This window comes from Leuciscus leuciscus (assembly GCF_965113295.1).
Source record: "Leuciscus leuciscus genome assembly, chromosome: 17".
NCBI lineage: Eukaryota > Metazoa > Chordata > Actinopteri > Cypriniformes > Leuciscidae > Leuciscus > Leuciscus leuciscus.
In genome coordinates, this window is record NC_138741.1 from 39,670,982 (window position 1) to 39,690,578 (window position 19,597).

At 36.2% G+C, this 19,597-nt stretch overlaps 1 protein-coding gene across 2 annotated transcripts in view; it reads right to left on the reverse strand.

The window, feature by feature from the left end:
* Positions 1–1,797: 1,797 nt before the first annotated feature.
* The window catches only part of LOC309479449 (putative inhibitor of apoptosis), a 135,569-nt gene continuing 117,769 nt past the window's right edge, over positions 1,798–19,597 (reverse strand). Inside the window, exons 2-3 of one of the 2 annotated variants that reach the window (XM_082143594.1) lie at positions 3,247–4,595; positions 1,798–3,151 (exon numbers count right to left, since the gene is read on the reverse strand). In XM_082143594.1, the coding sequence (XP_081999720.1) occupies positions 1,860–2,840 (981 nt within the window). In that variant the 5' untranslated portion in view covers positions 2,841–3,151; positions 3,247–4,595 and the 3' untranslated portion in view covers positions 1,798–1,859. Of the gene's footprint in view, positions 4,596–19,597 lie in introns of both variants that reach the window. The other variant, XM_082143593.1, reaches the window with a different exon arrangement.

Consider the following 19,597-nt stretch of genomic DNA (forward strand, 5'->3'; position numbering starts at 1 on the left):
ACTTGATCCTTTTTAATGCTGTTTTCTCTCCATATTTATTCTGTAGTTCCTCTACTGTGTCTTCCAACTTCCCTGTTGTTCTTCTCCAGCTGTGCTAACCAAAGACAAACAGTTAGAAGAATAAAATGTATGTAGCAAAAATAAAGTTGGTCATTAGTTGTTAGGGTTAGATACACCTGTAGACACATTCATACACCCGTTCGCCTGGTTTCATTTAGCATACACCAGAGTTCAAACATTCACTTTTTCAAAGGCCGAAAGATTGCGCGGTCAAAATTTCTCTTTTTAACATAAGAGTTAAAAAAAAGGTACATGAGTCACGACGCATTGCATTATGCACCTGACCTGCCGGCTGATGAAGTATTTATTACATCAAGAAAAATGGATGAATACATTTATTAGATTTATTTAATAATATTACCAGTTCCATATTATCTTTATAAAAAAATAAGACAATAAATGATTTTATTTTTTAAATTTGACTGCATTCTTTACTTTTTGATTTATGAATTATAACAGACTGATGGGAAAAACATTATTTTGCTGTTACTTTAAAAAAAAAAAAAATATTATTCAACTATTTCTTTCTTTTTGTTAGTTTTTATTAGTTGTAATTTTATATAAACATTTAACTTTTAAAATAAAGGTTTTACAACAACATCACCATCTTCTGTTATATTTGGGCCTCCATGCTCATCTACTGTACAGTATATGATATTGGTGAAGGGGGCCTGCATGAATATATTTTTTAGGGGGCCCCCCGAATTCTCTAGCTACGGCCCTGTTCACATCGCATCGTAAGCGCATAATATCACCTACTCAAGTACTTCTTGACGAGTTTCTTCTGTATTAAACAGCGAATCTTCTCAGTCAGATCGTCGCAAGATCTCAGGAATCCTCTCACACTGCTCGTGTTCACGCGCTCCATCGCTAACGATTCAAACTTCCATAAAGCGCGCCAAAACAGCAGCGCGGAGATGTGACGTCACGTGTAAAAAGCACATCTTTGCATTTCTTCTGAAACAACAATTTTTAACATCACTAGCGCAACACTTATCGTAGTGCCGGGTGTGATTGTAATGTTTTGTATGGTGTTTTCTTTACACTCTCCCCGGATATCTGTTTCCTACAGTTAGCTGTAATGTTAGTGAACTCTAGGTCTTCTCTTTGTTCATATACGACAGTATTCGCATGAATTGGCTTGATTTGATAAAATTATGTTTTAAACCATCATCTTCACTTGAGACATTTACATTATATTATATACCGTCCTATATACCATTATACCGTCCTAGTTTTTAAATAGCGCTAAAATGTATATTTTAACCCTTTATGCGGATATGCCGCACAAGGTTCTCTGTTCTCTGGTTCTATGTTTTTAAAAATAAAGACAAGGATGCCTCTTTCTATAAGCGACCCTCAAAATCTGTGCATACAACAAAACACGTGTAGGTGTACGATGATTTATCAGAAAATTACTTTTGTTTGAAGAAAAACTTAAATCAGCTGGTTCTTGATAACTATTGAAGTTATATTGAAGTTATGAATTCGGTAATGATGCGATATTTATCACGTTTTAATTTTAACTCAATACTCAAAACATCTTGTTGGTCAAATTAACTTAAAGCCTGCGCAAAATTATTCTTAAAGCACATTAACTTAAAGCATGCGCATCCTTGCTACTTTCTAAAAGTTTGTTACAGAACTTATGGTGAACAATTCACCCATATGTTTTAAACGTGTAATGTTTAATCTGATTTTGTTACTGGATTGAGTGAAAATAATAAACTTCTCCTTTGTTTTTATTCATCAAGTTAAATCTAAAAACTGTTGTTACTTGGATGATAAATATCTTCGTTTTATGATAGGAAAGTACGGACAGCGCCTTTGACCAAGCCTCTACATATGGGGCACTTGCTCAGAGAAGGCGCACATTCTTTGCACACAACTAGGTGACCACAGGGGATGAAGACAATGTTCACTTCCTTATCCATGCAAACTTTGCATGTGCGCTCCTCTTGAAGTCTTCTTAACTGTTCCTCCATAGACAAGTCTGAAAGATCTTGACTCGGGGATGCTGCTTCATTTGTCTGGGTCACCAGGCCATGCTCAAATTCCATCTCTAAAGCAGACTTCACCACAGGATTGTTCTCTTGTTCTCTCACAAATTCTCTTGAGTCGCTGTCTCCATTAGTCAATAGCTGTTCAAATAGTCTTGGAAATCTTGCTTGAATCTGATGAACAAACTCTTGGCCCTTTTCTTGCAAGAGGTATTCACATCTTGGAAACCACTTGGCATGTTCTACCCATGGATCATCACCAGACTCCCAACATCTGAGTCCACCATCGCAACAAAAGCACTTCACGTCATCATTACGACCAACATAGTAAAAACCAGCCATAGCCAATTGGTCTGGTCGAACAGTTATTCTTGAGGGCCAGTAGACAAATGTGAGCAACCTTTCTTCACACTGTTGCATTGCCGATACATTGAAAAGGCTAGATAAAGGTACATTATCTGCACGGTCACCTCGAACGAAGCGGCAGTTGGGGTAATGCCTCTGGTGTTCTGATACTGCCAGATCTCCCGGTTCCCAGTTGCTAAGCTGGCCTCCACAACTGAAGCAAGCCACTCTGTCGCCCTGACCAAGGTAGTAGAAACCAGCTTTGGCAAGCTCGGCCGGAGCTACTGGTGCAAGAGTCCAATTCTGAAAGGTGTCAAGGCGTTCCTGTTCCCGACGCATGCCAATATTGTGACAAGCCGGAGGGCGCTGGTGAGACATATCCTCAACTCCATGGGAGGAAATGGGGCTGGAGAGGGCCAGGTTGCTGAATGCCATGTTTAAGTAAACTCCTCCGTTTGGCCTGAAACGGATGCCGTGGTGGTCGATGTTACGGCTGTCACAGGGGCGGAAAGAGGATGGCTACGTTGCGAAGCGGGGGAAAAGGCACTTTTGATGAAGGCTCTGGATGAAGACATAAAAATGTGACCACTCAAGCCCTTCTCTCTGTCGGACATCCCATGACTAGTGTCTAGTCGTCCTCTCACATAATCTTATTAAACTTATTAAATACCCTCTATGATCCAGGACCCGATGCTAAGAACAAAATCTAATTTTGTTCAACACCACAAAATGTCCTTTCTTCTGTTCTGTACACAGCGGGCAAATTAGTTGTATCATTTGAAAAATCACCACACAATTTCAGGTATTCACATCTTGGAAATGGTTGCCACTTCGGGAATACAGTAATTAAAATGCAGAAAACAAATATTGGAATATTTAATCTTTTAAATCATGTATACTATTTTTATGAGCTCAGACATTTTTTTTTTAACCAGAATTTTTTTTATTTCAACATTATACTTTCATACATTGAAGTAGTGAAGAAAATGATAGACCGGCATTACGTACATAAAGTAAAACAACATTTACAGATGATCTAACCAGAATAGAAAATCTCTGCAGGCTATCATGTTTTGCTCTAGGGTATAGTTGACCAGACTTTCAACTATTTCACCAACGTCAGTTTTTGCATTTTTTGACACCAGTGACACACAGAGATCCGTTACAAAAGTACATATACAGAGAATTTCGTCAATTTCGAATTCGTCGCAACATGAGCGCAACACGTCCAGAACTTTTCTGAGGATTACGCCGTTCGGCTCTTTGCCGTTAAAAAACATGGGCGTTACATCAGGCCATGACTTTGTCAGGCCTCTTACGACATCCATTTCATTTTTGAGATTTGTCACACGTTTGGTATCCTGTGCACAATCGTTTTTCATATCACACGCAGCATCGATGATCCTGTGCATCAAGCCAACCATCTGACCTCTAAAATGATCTTTAAACATAGAGTCTAGCGTAGCTCTTAAAGGACACTCTTTGCCCGTGGCGCACTCACAAGCCGGATGATACCTGTGTCCAGCATCGTCAGAACTCAACGGGGCACCGCTCTCCATCAGGTTTTGCGTCGCCATTTTTTCAACTTTTCAAATTTTTTCAAATTTTCCTGGAATGTTCCTGGAATCTCCTGAGTCCTTGCAGCACAATTATCCAAGCCTTGTGTTTTTGGGTCGGAAGTTTGCGTCAGGTTCAGGCAAACAGGACTTTCAACTTTTGTTGCAGTAGCACAGCAGTCCTCGGCTAGTAGAGCTAGAGTAGAGCTAGAGCGTGCGATGTCCTGAAATATTTATCAGGACAACAGCTCAGCCCGCCCCACTGTTGTGTAGAATGTACGGGGGGTACAGGAAAGCCATAAATAACTAGTTCCTGCATAACTAACAAGTCCTACATGTCGCCAGAGAGAAGTTTATTATTTTCACTCAATCCAGTGACAAAATCTGATTAAACATTACACGTTTAAAACATATGGGTGAATTGTTCACCATAAGTTCTGTAACAAACTTTTAGAAAGTAGCAAGGATGCGCATGCTTTAAGTTAATGTGCTTTAAGAATAATTTTGCGCAGGCTTTAAGTTAATTTGACCAACAAGATGTTTTGAGTATTGAGTTAAAATTAAAACGTGATAAATATCGCATCATTACCGAATTCATAACTTCAATATAACTTCAATAGTTATCAAGAACCAGCTGATTTAAGTTTTTCTTCAAACAAAAGTAATTTTCTGATAAATCATCGTACACCTACACGTGTTTTGTTGTATGCACAGATTTTGAGGGTCGCTTATAGAAAGAGGCATCCTTGTCTTTATTTTTAAAAACATAGAACCAGAGAACAGAGAACCTTGTGCGGCATATCCGCATAAAGGGTTAAAATATACATTTTAGCGCTATTTAAAAACTAGGACGGTATAATGGTATATAGGACGGTATATAATATAATGTAAATGTCTCAAGTGAAGATGATGGTTTAAAACATAATTTTATCAAATCAAGCCAATTCATGCGAATACTGTCGTATATGAACAAAGAGAAGACCTAGAGTTCACTAACATTACAGCTAACTGTAGGAAACAGATATCCGGGGAGAGTGTAAAGAAAACACCATACAAAACATTACAATCACACCCGGCACTACGATAAGTGTTGCGCTAGTGATGTTAAAAATTGTTGTTTCAGAAGAAATGCAAAGATGTGCTTTTTACACGTGACGTCACATCTCCGCGCTGCTGTTTTGGCGCGCTTTATGGAAGTTTGAATCGTTAGCGATGGAGCGCGTGAACACGAGCAGTGTGAGAGGATTCCTGAGATCTTGCGACGATCTGACTGAGAAGATTCGCTGTTTAATACAGAAGAAACTCGTCAAGAAGTACTTGAGTAGGTGATATTATGCGCTTACGATGCGATGTGAACAGGGCCGTAGCTAGAGAATTCGGGGGGCCCCCTAAAAAATATATTCATGCAGGCCCCCTTCACCAATATCATATACTGTACAGTAGATGAGCATGGAGGCCCAAATATAACAGAAGATGGTGATGTTGTTGTAAAACCTTTATTTTAAAAGTTAAATGTTTATATAAAATTACAACTAATAAAAACTAACAAAAAGAAAGAAATAGTTGAATAATATTTTTTTTTTTTTTAAAGTAACAGCAAAATAATGTTTTTCCCATCAGTCTGTTATAATTCATAAATCAAAAAGTAAAGAATGCAGTCAAATTTAAAAAATAAAATCATTTATTGTCTTATTTTTTTATAAAGATAATATGGAACTGGTAATATTATTAAATAAATCTAATAAATGTATTCATCCATTTTTCTTGATGTAATAAATACTTCATCAGCCGGCAGGTCAGGTGCATAATGCAATGCGTCGTGACTCATGTACCTTTTTTTTAACTCTTATGTTAAAAAGAGAAATTTTGACCGCGCAATCTTTCGGCCTTTGAAAAAGTGAATGTTTGAACTCTGGTGTATGCTAAATGAAACCAGGCGAACGGGTGTATGAATGTGTCTACAGGTGTATCTAACCCTAACAACTAATGACCAACTTTATTTTTGCTACATACATTTTATTCTTCTAACTGTTTGTCTTTGGTTAGCACAGCTGGAGAAGAACAACAGGGAAGTTGGAAGACACAGTAGAGGAACTACAGAATAAATATGGAGAGAAAACAGCATTAAAAAGGATCAAGTCCATAGTGAAAAAAATCTGAAAAAAGAATATCAAACGTAGGAAAGATGTATAATTTACTTTGTTAGTAGTCAATATGTTTCTCAATCTTCAATTAGCTTTACTATAATGTTTACATGGTTTTGGTTGTGTATTTAATTGCTCATTTTTTAACAGATGGTGACGTTCAACAGCCTAACAACCTTCCACAACGACGCCAGCATAATATTTCTACATCATTCGGACAGCCATTAATTCAGAACCCTAATCAGCTTAACTTAACAATTGCCCAGAAGAATGGTGGGACAATAGTTACTACAATCATGGTAGAAAACACAATATATGGTGATGTTAACATCGGTGCGGTGAGTGTCTGATAATTTAAGAAACAGTTGCTTTTACAAACAAATAAGAAATTATTTGTGTATGTTATATATATTTATTTATGTGTATTTTGTTTTGTTTTTTAAAGTTAGTCCATAGGGTGTGGAACTTTGCACAACTATTTACACACATACTGTTTTTGACACATAGTGATTGTGAACATTCCTTTTTTTTTTCTTTTTTTTTTTTTTTAATAATACATCTCTTTCATTTTGTGCCGGATGTTAAAAGATAAAGGTATTAGTTAATAACAATTAAAAAACTTTAAATCAACATGAAGCCATAATATTAATCAATAAAATATGGTTAAATTACAGTACAATGACTTCCATAATATTTTATTTTATTTTATTTACAAAGTTGTGCGTCGTGAGTGAGACCTCGCAAAGATTACACCAATATTAGATTTCTTGTTGCGTGGTCGCACTATATGCCAGAAGCTTAGTCATCAACATCTAAACTAAACATTATCATGGTTTAGTTGTATTTTAAAACACTTTCTTTCTTTTTTTTTCTTTTTTTTTTTTCATTTTTCAGGTTGATATTTGTAGAAATAAGCAAAATACATTTATAAAAACAAGTTAATGGCCTTGTGTCAGAACACAACAGGTCTTTTTATTGTAACTTTGAAAAGTGTAATACAGTATTTGATTTTTACAAATACCTAAACCAATCGGCCTAAGCCGTTGACCCCTGAAGTTATGACTTCTGAAGGCCTCTCATGTGTAGATTCGCTCGTTGAAATTTTTTATTTTATTAGCTAAAATCATTGTCTGTATTCATAAAATATGTCCTCATGGGTGTAAAATGACCTCTGCCAATGATCTGACTTATCCTCGTAAGCGAAACATTTCTTATCTTTATTTACATGGGGCGGGTAAGTCCAAGGAGGCTTCCGTGTCGTTCCGCCATCTTGAAACACTATAATACCAGAGAGGGACGAAAAGCGCTAGCCTAACTCAACACGTTTCATCATCAACACTAGTATAGTCATCAGCACATTCAAAAGGACCATCAAAATAGTGTTACATTAAAACTGACAAAAATTGTAATTCTGAATTTAGTAATAATTATAACAAAAAGTTTAAATTAAAATTGACTATGCGTCATAATTATGAGATGAAAAGTTTAAATGATGATGTACTAAAATTGAAATTATGATAAAGTAAATATTCCATAGTGAAATTTTCTGAAAATGTTTCAGTACTGAAACAGCATTTATGAGTTTTTACATATCTTCTGCTTGTTTCTGCAGTTTGTGTAGGCCTCTAAGCCTATAAATTACTAAAAATGATTATTGAATAACTTGAATTTTGTTGACAATGTAAAAAAAATTGACTTTCCATACCGGGAGTTGAACCCGGGCAGCCTGGATGAAAACCAGGAATCCTAACCGCTAGACCATATGGGAGGCACTGCACGGTACAATATAATGCTGGATCATACTTATGCCGAGCCACAGGAGAAGGAATCCTCGTGGCCATAAAGCAAAAATGTAATTTATCGGGATGTATATAAATATCGGGATAGCTTCTCCCAGGTGGAAAGAGCTAATGAAGGAGAAAGACTTTGAAAGGGAAGTTGTCTGCTTTCTTCTCGACGGGTGAGTCAAAGTTACGGTCTGAATTACAAGCTTTTTTTCATTGCTTGCTTGTGTAAATCATTATATAGGCAGCATAACAGTAGAACATGTACAATTAAACTCGATGAAGTGCTATTGGAAGACATGTTGTCATAGATTCTTGACACATAACGGCTACCGCAGTTGCAACACGCAGTTGTAAAAAGCGAGGCGCTAGAGAGCACTATTTGTTTAAATGCAGAATACAATTTCACCGCTAGATGGGAGAAATTCTTTTGGGAGAACTAACTTGTAGTAGGGTCTTTAACAAAAAACAAAAAAAACCCTGCACAATTGAGGAGGTCAAAGGGCATGCTTCCTGCTATAGTATCATCAGCTCTACCCAAAGTCTGTTCATGCGGCCACCAGACAGATTTTAAACACTGGATTTAAACTTCTACATATATTTTGAGTAGATAACCGATAGTATATTCTCAGTAAAGGGTTTCACCTTGTGTGTTTCCACACTGATTAAGGATAGTTCGGGAGATACAAGTAAAAATTATCTTATACGTGTAATAGATCATAGCTACCAGTAAGATCATGCTTTGAATCAAGACGAGTCAAATTAAATATTCGCTCAAGACAAACTTTACTTATCACACATCGCGTTTCTGAAATTGTGTGGTGATTTTCCAAATGATACAAACTTAGTCTAAATAAGAGCAACGTGGAGTCCTCGGATTTCTTAAAAACAACATAACAACAACAACAACAACAACAAAAACATTGTGACAAACTTTGACAACATGTTTCATGTTGTATGGACAAAAATACTGTTTGAAATATTTTTGTATAAATAAGATCTAAGCATAATTTTTGCTTTTATTTAAATCTAAAGTTTTTGAACAGACGCTGTTTAGTAAAAAAAATAAATAAATACATAAGTCTTCTAAGAAGATAAATAGAAGATATGATTTTAATAAAACTTTAAAGATTTGATTTAAACAGTCTTTTAATTTTAAAATATCTAATTTATAAGGTTATGCTTTTAAATTAATTTAGTATAAAACTCTGGATGTACTCTGGAACGCAGACTAGATTTACTGTGACATTGTCCCCCCGAGGCTCATCTGGTCAACTATTTGCTTTTTGGATTGTTTTTTATCGTTGCATAAAGAACTACTTCGCCTCTCTGGAAATGTAAGGTGTTTTTATTTATATATTTATTTAGCTAAAACTTTGTTTACATTTTTTAAATACATTTTAGTAACATATGTTATTATTCATTGGTTATATATTTATTAATAATTTAATTTAAAATAGAGATTTTTTAGAACCGCGTGTGTGCGCACACAACACAGCTTAGAAATGATATTAAATGATTTATTTTATAGTTTTCTGCGATGGTCGTGTTTAGGTGTACGGGATAGAATATGCAATATTCTATGGATTCTATGGAAAGCCCCCAACATAAAAATTGAAACCCCCGCATGGACAAAAAATTATGATTGACTAAGTACAGTTTTTCAACCATCTAAAGTTTTTGAACAGACATTGTTTAATAACAATTATACTTTAAACCGTTAAACAAAATCATTACAGTAATCTTCTAAAAGATAAATAGAAGATGCGTATGTATTCAAACTTTAAAGATTTAATTTAAACAGTCTTTCATTTTAAAAGATCATATTTAAACTTTTACGATTATATTTTGAAATAAATTTAGTATGAACAAAACTTTGTCTCTGGAAATGCATTAGCAGACTAACATTACATACGCTCTGACATGATGCACAGAGGCCCCTCTGAGTCAGAGAACGATAGACGGAGCTGAGAGAGAGAGAGAGAGAGAGAGAGAGAGAGAGAGAGAGAGAGAGAGAGAGAGAGAGAGAACCACTCTGTGATTTTATATTATATTATAAGCAATTTATTTATATACTTTTAAAGAACAGAATGTTTTTTCAACTTTAGTTAAATTAGCAATATAATTATTTTAATTTCTAAAGAACGGAATGTTTTATGTAATATAATTTGTATTCTTTTGTTTATCTAAAACAATTGGATCAATAAGATATTTATTTTATAAGCATTTCATTATATACTTTTATAAAGAACTGAATGGTTTTCAACTTTAGTTAAATTACCAAGATAACCATTTTATTTTATACACTTATAAAGAACGGGATGTTTTATGTAATATGATTTTTATTGTTTTGTTTATCTAAAACTGAATTAAATGGTTTCAGTAGATTTTTAGTAAGATATTATTGTATATTATTTGTGTGAAATATAAAACATGATTAGGGCAACTCTCTTTTTCTCACTTTCACTGTTACCTCAGGAATGTGGAGGGGATCATGTCAGAGGACGCGCGCGCAAACACAAACAAACAAACACACACACACACACACACACTACTCTGGCTGGTGAGGCATTCAGGAAAGACAGTATTTTTCTTCTCACTTTTCCGCAGGGGCCCACAATGTGCCCTGGAATGCGGAGGAGATGCTGACACATATCCTAACAGCGCCTTCAAACTTTCTGTCATACACATGATCTAGGGCTAAAAAGGTTAAATGGCAAAAGCTTCTGTCAAATCACATGATCTAGGGCTAAAAAGGTTCAAATAGGGCAAACCATAACAACATATGCCGGAAAGACACCGGAAGGTCAACCTGTCAAAACACATGATTGAAGGGATAGGTAGGGTCATAGGTCAAAACTAACTGTCAAAACCACATGATCGACGGATAGGAAGGGTCAATAGGTCAATCCATAACAATAGGGACCGGAAGGGCAACCGGAAAGGTCAACCGGAAGGTCAATGACAACCGGAAGCCATCAATCATTTTGACACATGGTATAGGGTATTAACTACTGGTATTGTCTGCATGCTGGTCCTTTTCCTGTCTAGCACATGAGATACCCATACCTTTACTCTGCTCTTAAGCACACACAATAATCATAAATGCTACACTAAATCTTTAAATCCTGGGAAATAAAGTTTGTTACATAAATAAGAATTACAGTAAAAAGCATTCACTTAACAATTTTGCAGTTAATGAAGTACATGTTATACAATATGCTCAGTATTTTGTGTTCAGTATTTTCAGATTTAAACTATATGGCTACGATTTATATTTATATTCTTTATATCACAATGACATACATATGTACACATCAGGGTTTCCGTTGAAATGTCCGACAAAATTAAATCTCTCCGGTCAAATTGTCCGATTAAAATTGCCTAATAATCCCGCCCCCCAACACAATCTGAATTTGAGAATAAGCCTAAAATGTATAAAGCAAAAATACACCGACCTTTGGCTATGTTATAAAGGAACAGGCTCTACCGTTTTAAAGTTATTAAACATTATTACATGGCTTGGTTGAATTCCAATGTGGAATGCGGTCTGTTATTTCTTGATATCAGACCGCTGAAGCACTTGCGGCACCAGGATTTTGATTAGGTGGGCCTCTAGAAAACTGGATGGCCCAGTTAAAATAAGCCAACAAATAAATAAGAACGGTTTCCCCTTCATCTCCGTTTCAGCGCTTTTCTGGGCACTGAGGACAGCGACTCAGTAGCCAACCTGAATTTAATGCGTAATTAGCATAGGTACATTTTTTTGTTGCTTTTTTAATACAATTACAATTTCATTTAATTTATTGTTTAGACAAGCATATATTGACAGAGCACAACTCAGTGTCACACATTTAGATAATGGAAGAACAACACAGAAACAAACAGGGTCAACAGTCTGGAAGAAGAGGAGTAATGATGTGTGGTGGAAGAAGGGTACAGAGGCAAAACAGTGGAAGAGGTCAAGATTGTGGACATGTTTCTAATGAAATAAGGACACTATTGCAGACAATGTTATCAATCATGACCTTACAATGACTGCGGGTCAAAAGGTGAAGCTGAATGTTGGGAGAACAACAGTGTCTTCAATCATTCAAACGTTTGTACACAGAACAGGTGTGTAATCAGACATTATTTTTAGTCCTGTAATACTGTATACGTACTCCACTTGCATTTTACATACAGTAATACAGTAAATATACTTTATAGAGAATGTAACACACACACACACACACACACACACACACACACACACACACACACACACACACACACACACACACACACATATATATACAGTGTGTGTGTGTGTGTGTGTGTGTGTGTGTGTGTGTGTGTGTGTGTGTGTGTGTGTGTGTGTGTGTGTGTGTGTGTGTGTGTGTGTGTGTGTGTGTGTGTGTGTGTGTGTGTACCAGAGTTTCCGCTAGAAAACAAGTGACCGGCAGAGGTTTCGTTTTCCGGACATTTTGATGATATGCTGGTCAAAGATACTTAATTAGTAAAGTTGAGGAAAACTGGAGGCAGGCTATGCAACTTAAAAAATTACATAATCAGGCCGAATGCAACATGTTTATTAGCCTAACTTTCAAATAGACGAAAAAAAAAACATTTTCTACTATGGTTCGTTTCTTCATTCGGATCTATTTGCGATCCATTCCATTCTAAACAAACAACGCAGTTTATATGCTTCGTCCTTGTTTCATTATTCATTAAGATAATAATTAATAAATGCACGCATAATTATCAGCGAAACTTGATCAATGTTGCAGATATGTTTTGCTATGCATGCACAAACAAATGCCTTTCAACTTATGTGTGCAAAATTCAGAATAAAATGAATGTGCAGCAATTTGTACAAATAGAGAGTCTAGGTATAGCCTACTATAAGTGTTGTAGCCATTAAGCTCATTTAGTTTAATATTTGTTAAAATATTATAATGTTATTTTTTTATTTATGTTGATTATGAAAAGTGAACAGCACGAGTAAGATAGGATGCGCAATATCGAGAGACATGGAGCGGGTCAGACATGATTTTGACCACTTAATTAAGTTTTGTTTTGTAGAAAGACTTTTCTGAAGTGAATTTCGTTTTGTATAAATTGTATCTTAATTTTAATAAAAAAATGTTTATCAACCGATTGCCTGGAAATATAGCAGACGATATAGGCCTAATCATGCAGGCGCCCGCGCGGTCACTTGCATTGCTCGTGAACTGGAGCGCATCTCATCCTAATTTAACAAAACTCAGCGTAGGCCTCACAGACATGAAATATATCTTAAGAAAGCTTGAAATGTCTTTTTAACAATTTAAAACTAAAAGAAATAGGCTACTCTCTGATTATGTAATCATGTGCATTTCTCTCTATAGGCGCGTTCACTACGGAGATGGCGATCGTCAACTTCATCTTTACAGCTGTTGTTGCTGTTAATAAACTAAAAATAATAGGCCTATAATTTTATTAAACAATAAATTAAATGAAATTGTAATTGTATTAAAAAAGCAACAAAAAAATCCTGTTTAAGTGTTTTTTGTTTGTTTGTTTTTTATTTATTTTTACCTATGCTAATTACGCATTAAATTCAGGTTGGCTACTGAGTCGCTGTCCTCAGTGCCCAGAAAAGCGCTGAAACGGAGATGAAGGGGAAACCGTTCTTATTTATTTGTTGGCTTATTTTAACTGGGCCATCCAGTTTTCTGGAGGCCCACCTAATCAAAATCCTGGTGCCGCAAGTGCTTCAGCGGTCTGATATCAAGAAATAACAGACCGCATTCCACATTGGAATTCAACCAAGCCATGTAATAATGTTTAATAACTTTAAAACGGTAGAGCCTGTTCCTTTATAACATAGCCAAAGGTCGGTGTATTTTTGCTTTATACATTTTAGGCTTATTCTCAAATTCAGATTGTGTTGGGGGGCGGGATTATTAGGCAATTTTAATCGGACAATTTGACCGGAGAGATTTAATTTTGTCGGACATTTCAACGGAAACCCTGATGTGTACATATGTATGTCATTGTGATATAAAGAATATAAATATAAATCGTAGCCATATAGTTTAAATCTGAAAATACTGAACACAAAATACTGAGCATATTGTATAACATGTACTTCATTAACTGCAAAATTGATAAGTGAATGCTTTTTAACTGTAATTCTTATTTATGTAACAAACTTTATTTCCCAGGATTTAAAGATTTAGTGTAGCATTTATGATTATTGTGTGTGCTTAAGAGCAGAGTAAAGGTATGGGTATCTCATGTGCTAGACAGGAAAAGGACCAGCATGCAGACAATACCATAGAATAAAGCAGTCATACTCTGACTATTTAAGTCTATTATTCTGTTATTAAAAAATGCTACAAATGACATTACAAACTCTTCGTTTTGACATAAAAATCCATTTAAAAAAAAATAATTCAGTCATACATTTTACTTAATATTTATCTTGTGGAATAACTTCCAAAGATGCATGCAGAACCCATACAAATCTGTAAGACATTTAAAGCACTGAAAATATTTGACAAAAGCAAACGTATACTATATCGAACATTGCTCCTTTCAGAAATTGTTAATGCATTGAGCCCTTAATGTACAGGAATAAATGACCCAAGACTTACTGAAACTTCCTACAAGTATATCAAGGAGTGGACATGTCTAATGAGCAGATGAGTGTCCCTCTGCTGCCACCTACTGATGTTAGTGGGCATTTACTGCCATTTTTGTTTTAAGTGTTTGTTTTTCCTGCAGGTGAAAACAAGATGCATCCGTTTAAGCCTTTTACTTTATTTATCAGGGCTGTCAATTGTTTTGCCTGAGTTGGGTGATATATGTGTATGCTCTTAACATAGTAGCAAAAAAATGTGCAGTATGACTAGGCTAGATTTAATAGAGTGCTAGGCTTTATAAAAACTGTAGTGTAGCTCTATTAAATAGTATATTTATGTTAAACTATTTTAAATTGAATGATTAATGACCTGTTCAGAATAAGTATAGCAGTAACCAGCAATCAGAAGTATGATAATTCATTTTAGTTTAAAATCCAATACGTTTTAAAGTGGTTTCTGAATGGTTAATTAATACTAAATGCAGCATCTATGAATGAACTTGAGGCATGCAGACCGGCTGCTGCAGGGCTTTAACAAATCTTAAACAAACAAATATATCACCCACTTTTTCTGAATTTTACTAGCCCATTTTATTTGTCTCTCATCGTATATACTTTTATCTATCATTGGGATACAAAATGCATACTTAACAGACATTCATCATTATATAAATAAATAAATAAATAAATAAATCCAATTTAGTCCTAAGTAAACTGCCAAAATAAGATTATCTATAATGTCTATAACAGTAGCCTAAATGTAGCCTATGAGAAAATAAGGAAAATAAGGCGGGCAGACGTGCAGACGGGCAGACGTGCAGACGTTAAGACGTGCAGACGGGCAGACGTTAAGACGTGCAGACGTACAGACGTGCAGACGGGCAGACGGGCAGACGTTAAGACGTGCAGACGTTAAGACGTGCAGACGGGCAGACGTTAAGACGTGCAGACGTACAGACGTTAAGACGTGCAGACGGGCAGACGTTAAGACGGGCAGACGTACAGACGTTAAGACGTGCAGACGTACAGACGTTAAGACGTGCAGACGGGCAGACGTTATCCACACGTTAAATTCTAACGTGACGCCGCCGTCACGTCTGTAAAGATCAACAGCTACACGTTATTGACGTGTCTACGTGACGTGATATTTGCGTGTACGTCTCCATATAAAACAAATGGAGACGTACACGCACGTATACACGTGTGTTATCTGTCGTGCTTGTCAGTCTCGTCGCCGAATGGAACATTTCGAGCGCCATAGTCTACACGTCTGAACGTCTGCCCGTCTACACGTCTGCCCGTCTACCCGTCTGCCCGTCTGCCCGTCTACACGTCTGCCTGTCTACACGTCTGCCCGTCTACACGTCTGCCCGTCTACATGTCTGCCCGTCTACACGTCTGCCTGTCTACACGTCTGCCCGTCTACACGTCTGCCCGTCTGCCCGTCTACCCGTCTGCCCGTCTGCCCGTCTACACGTCTGCCTGTCTACACGTCTGCCCGTCTACACGTCTGCCCGTCTACACGTCTGAACGTCTGCCCGTCTACACGTCTGAACGTCTGCCCGTCTGAACGCAATACTTAATGTGCCTTGGCTAATTTAAAAATAGCACACGTAGGCTACTTGTATGCAGCTACTTGTATGATGGATTAATAAATGACTAAGTAACTGTATTTTTATATGTACATTTCTGAAATGCATTTTCTGTAAAGCTGTTTTGATGTAGCCTATTGTGAAAAGCGCTATACAACTAAATTTGAATTTAATTTAATTGAATGGACTTGTCTTATTACAGACACTGTTCGAACAGTGTGATCTAGAAGATTTGATCATTTAAGCTATTATTAAATTAGATTAAGTCATTTCCAGCAGAGAAAATCACATTGCTATAGGCCTAGCTTTTAACATCCTCGAAGAATATCAAGAAAATATTATTTAGGTTTGGATACATAAAAAAAACGAATCTCAACATTAAAAAGCTTTGAATGTATTTTGCAATATCAATTATGCACGAGCATGTGGGAATATGAAATAGGCGATAGGCTACAATAATAATAATAATAAAAAAGCTCTATAGTAGAGTGGATGCATTACTTAATTATATTCTGAATTTCTATGTCATAAAAAATCGTTCTATGAACTTCTAGCAAGCTCATTTAAACCGAGTTGTAAATGCCGAAATGAACGGAGGCTAAATTAATATTAAACTACTAAATATCAATATAAAATTGCCAGTAGATGGCGCCAAGGCCCTGTTCTATTGAGATTACTGGTTGATGTTCAACCATGTGTTCAACCTATTCTTTCAAAAACACAAACATATATTTAACACCCACACAACACAACTACTCCTTTTAGACAATTGCAGTTGTTCTGCTGTGGCGCTGTTTGGAACTGTATTTTCCTTGACTATTGTGTGAAATGCCAGTCATTAATATATTGTTTATTTACAGACATTCTGGTTTTCTAAAAACTGCTCATTAAGTCAAGTCAAGTCAAGTTTATTTGTATAGCGCTTTTCACAATACAGATTGTATCAAAGCAGCTTCACAGTATTACATTTAAATAATACAACAAAGTTTGTTTCAAGAGGAATTTATTGATTGATAAAATTAAATTAAATATCCCCAAAATATCCCCAACTGAGCAAGCCAAAGGCAACAGTGGCAAGGAACCGAAAAACTCCATCAAGTGACCTAATGGTGTCCTAAAACTCCATCAGGTGACCTAATGGTGTCCTAAAACTCCATCAGGTGACCTAATGGTGTCCTAAAACTCCATCAGGTGACCTAATGGAGAAAAAAAACCTTGGGAGAACCCAGGCTCAGTCGGGGGCCAGTTCTCCTCTGGCATTTATGAGCTAGAGGCCGGATTGTAGTTTGAACTGTAGGATTATATGAATGCCTGGCTGAAGAGATGCGACTTTAATCTAGTTTTAAACTGGGAGAGCGAGTCTGAGCAACGAACAGTATCAGGAAGACTATTCCAGAGTTTTGGAGCCAAATGTGAGAATGCTCTCCCTCCTTTGGTGGTTCTGGATATCCTAGGTATGACCAAAAGCCTTGAATTTAGTGATCTTAAAGAGCGCGATGGATTATAGGGCGATAGAAGATCCGTTAAATAGACTGGAGCTAAGCCGTTTAGGGCTTTATAGGTCAGTAGCAATACCTTGTAATTAATACGGAACTTTATAGGTAACCAATGCAGTGATGATAAAATCGGTGTTATATGATCATATTTTCTTGATCTCGTAAGAACTCTAGCGGCGGCATTTTGGACTAACTGTAGCTTGTTTATTGAGGATGCAGGACAACCAGCTAATAAAGCATTACAGTAATCCAGTCTCGAGGTCATGAATGCATGAACTAACTTTTCTGCATCAGAAACTGATAGCATATTACGTAGCTTAGCAATGTTTCTAAGGTGGAAAAAGGCTGTTTTTGTAACATATGAAATATGATTTTCAAAAGACAGGTTGCAATCGAGTATAACACCCAGGTCTTTTACTGTAGAGGATAAAGTAACAGGACATCCTATGATGTTAAAGTTGTATTGTGCGAGGTTTTGTGGGCGGTTTTTTGAACCGATAAGTATTACCTCTGTCTTGTCTGGATTTAATAAAAGAAAATTACGCGTCATCCAATCTTTTATATCTTTAACACACTCTGTCAATTTGGAAAATTTAGCGTTTTCATCCGGCCGTGATGAAATATATATTTGAGTGTCATCAGCATAACAATGGAAACTAATTCCATGTTTCCTTATAATATTTCCAAGTGGCATCATATATATTGAAAATAACAGAGGGCCTAACACAGATCCCTGCGGCACTCCATAGTTTACTGGAGTTATGATCGATTTTTCTCCATTTAAATAGACAAAATGGTAGCGATCAGATAGGTATGATTTGAACCAGCTTAGTGCTTGTCCTTGAACACCAGTATAATTTTGTAGTCGATCTAAGAGTAATGTATGATCTATAGTGTCGAACGCAGCACTAAGATCAAGTAAAACTAGTATTGAGATACAGCCTTGGTCAGAAGCTAAAAGTAAATCATTTGTGATTTTAACGAGTGCAGTTTCAGTGCTATGATGCGGTCTGAATCCAGACTGAAACTTTTCATAGATATCATTTTGTTGCAAGAAAGAGCCCAGTTGAGCGGACACCACTTTTTCTAATATTTTAGACATAAATGGAAGATTTGAAATGGGTCTATAATTTGCTAGATTATTATGATCTAATTGTGGTTTCTTAATGAGAGGTTTTATAACTGCCAGTTTAAATGTTCTTGGAACATGACCTAAAGATAAAGACGAGTTAATAATATTGAGGAGAGGCTCTTCCACTACAGGTAACACTTCTTTCAGTAGTTTAGTTGGTATAGGATCTAATAAACATGTTGTTGTTTTAGATGAAGTGATAAGTTTATTTAACTCTTTTTGTTCTATAGTTGTAAAGCACTGTAATTGTTCTTGCGGGGTGATAATTGAAGCTGAATTATAAGGGGCAATTGAAGATTGAACGTTTACAATTGTGGTTCTGATGCTTTCTATTTTCTCAGTGAAGAAGTTCATGAAATCATTACTACTGAACTGTAACGGGATATTTTGTTCGGGTGACGTCTGTTTATTTGTTAGTCTAGCCACGGTGTTAAATAAAAACCTTGGATTATTTTGGTTGTTTTCTATTAGTTTGCGGAGGTGCTCAGCCCTGGCCGCTTTTAGGGCCTTTTTATAACGTGACATACTGTCTTTCCACGCGATTCTAAAGACCTCTAAATTAGTTTGTTTCCATTTACGCTCTAAAATACGGGTTTCTCTCTTTAAAACATGCGTAGTATTGTTATACCATGGTGCTTTATTTTTCTCTCTGACCTTTTTTAATTTAATAGGTGCAACCACATCCAATGTTCTAGAGAGAATGGTGCTCATAGTGCTAGTTAGTTCTTCTAGTTCATCTGTTTGTTTGGGTTCAGGCAGCAGCTGAGATAGATTAGATAAGCAATTTGAGAAATTATCTATGGTGGATGGGAGGATTGTTCTGCCTGGTTGATAACGCGACGCCGCATGACATATTACAGCAGTACGTAATATGCAAGTTA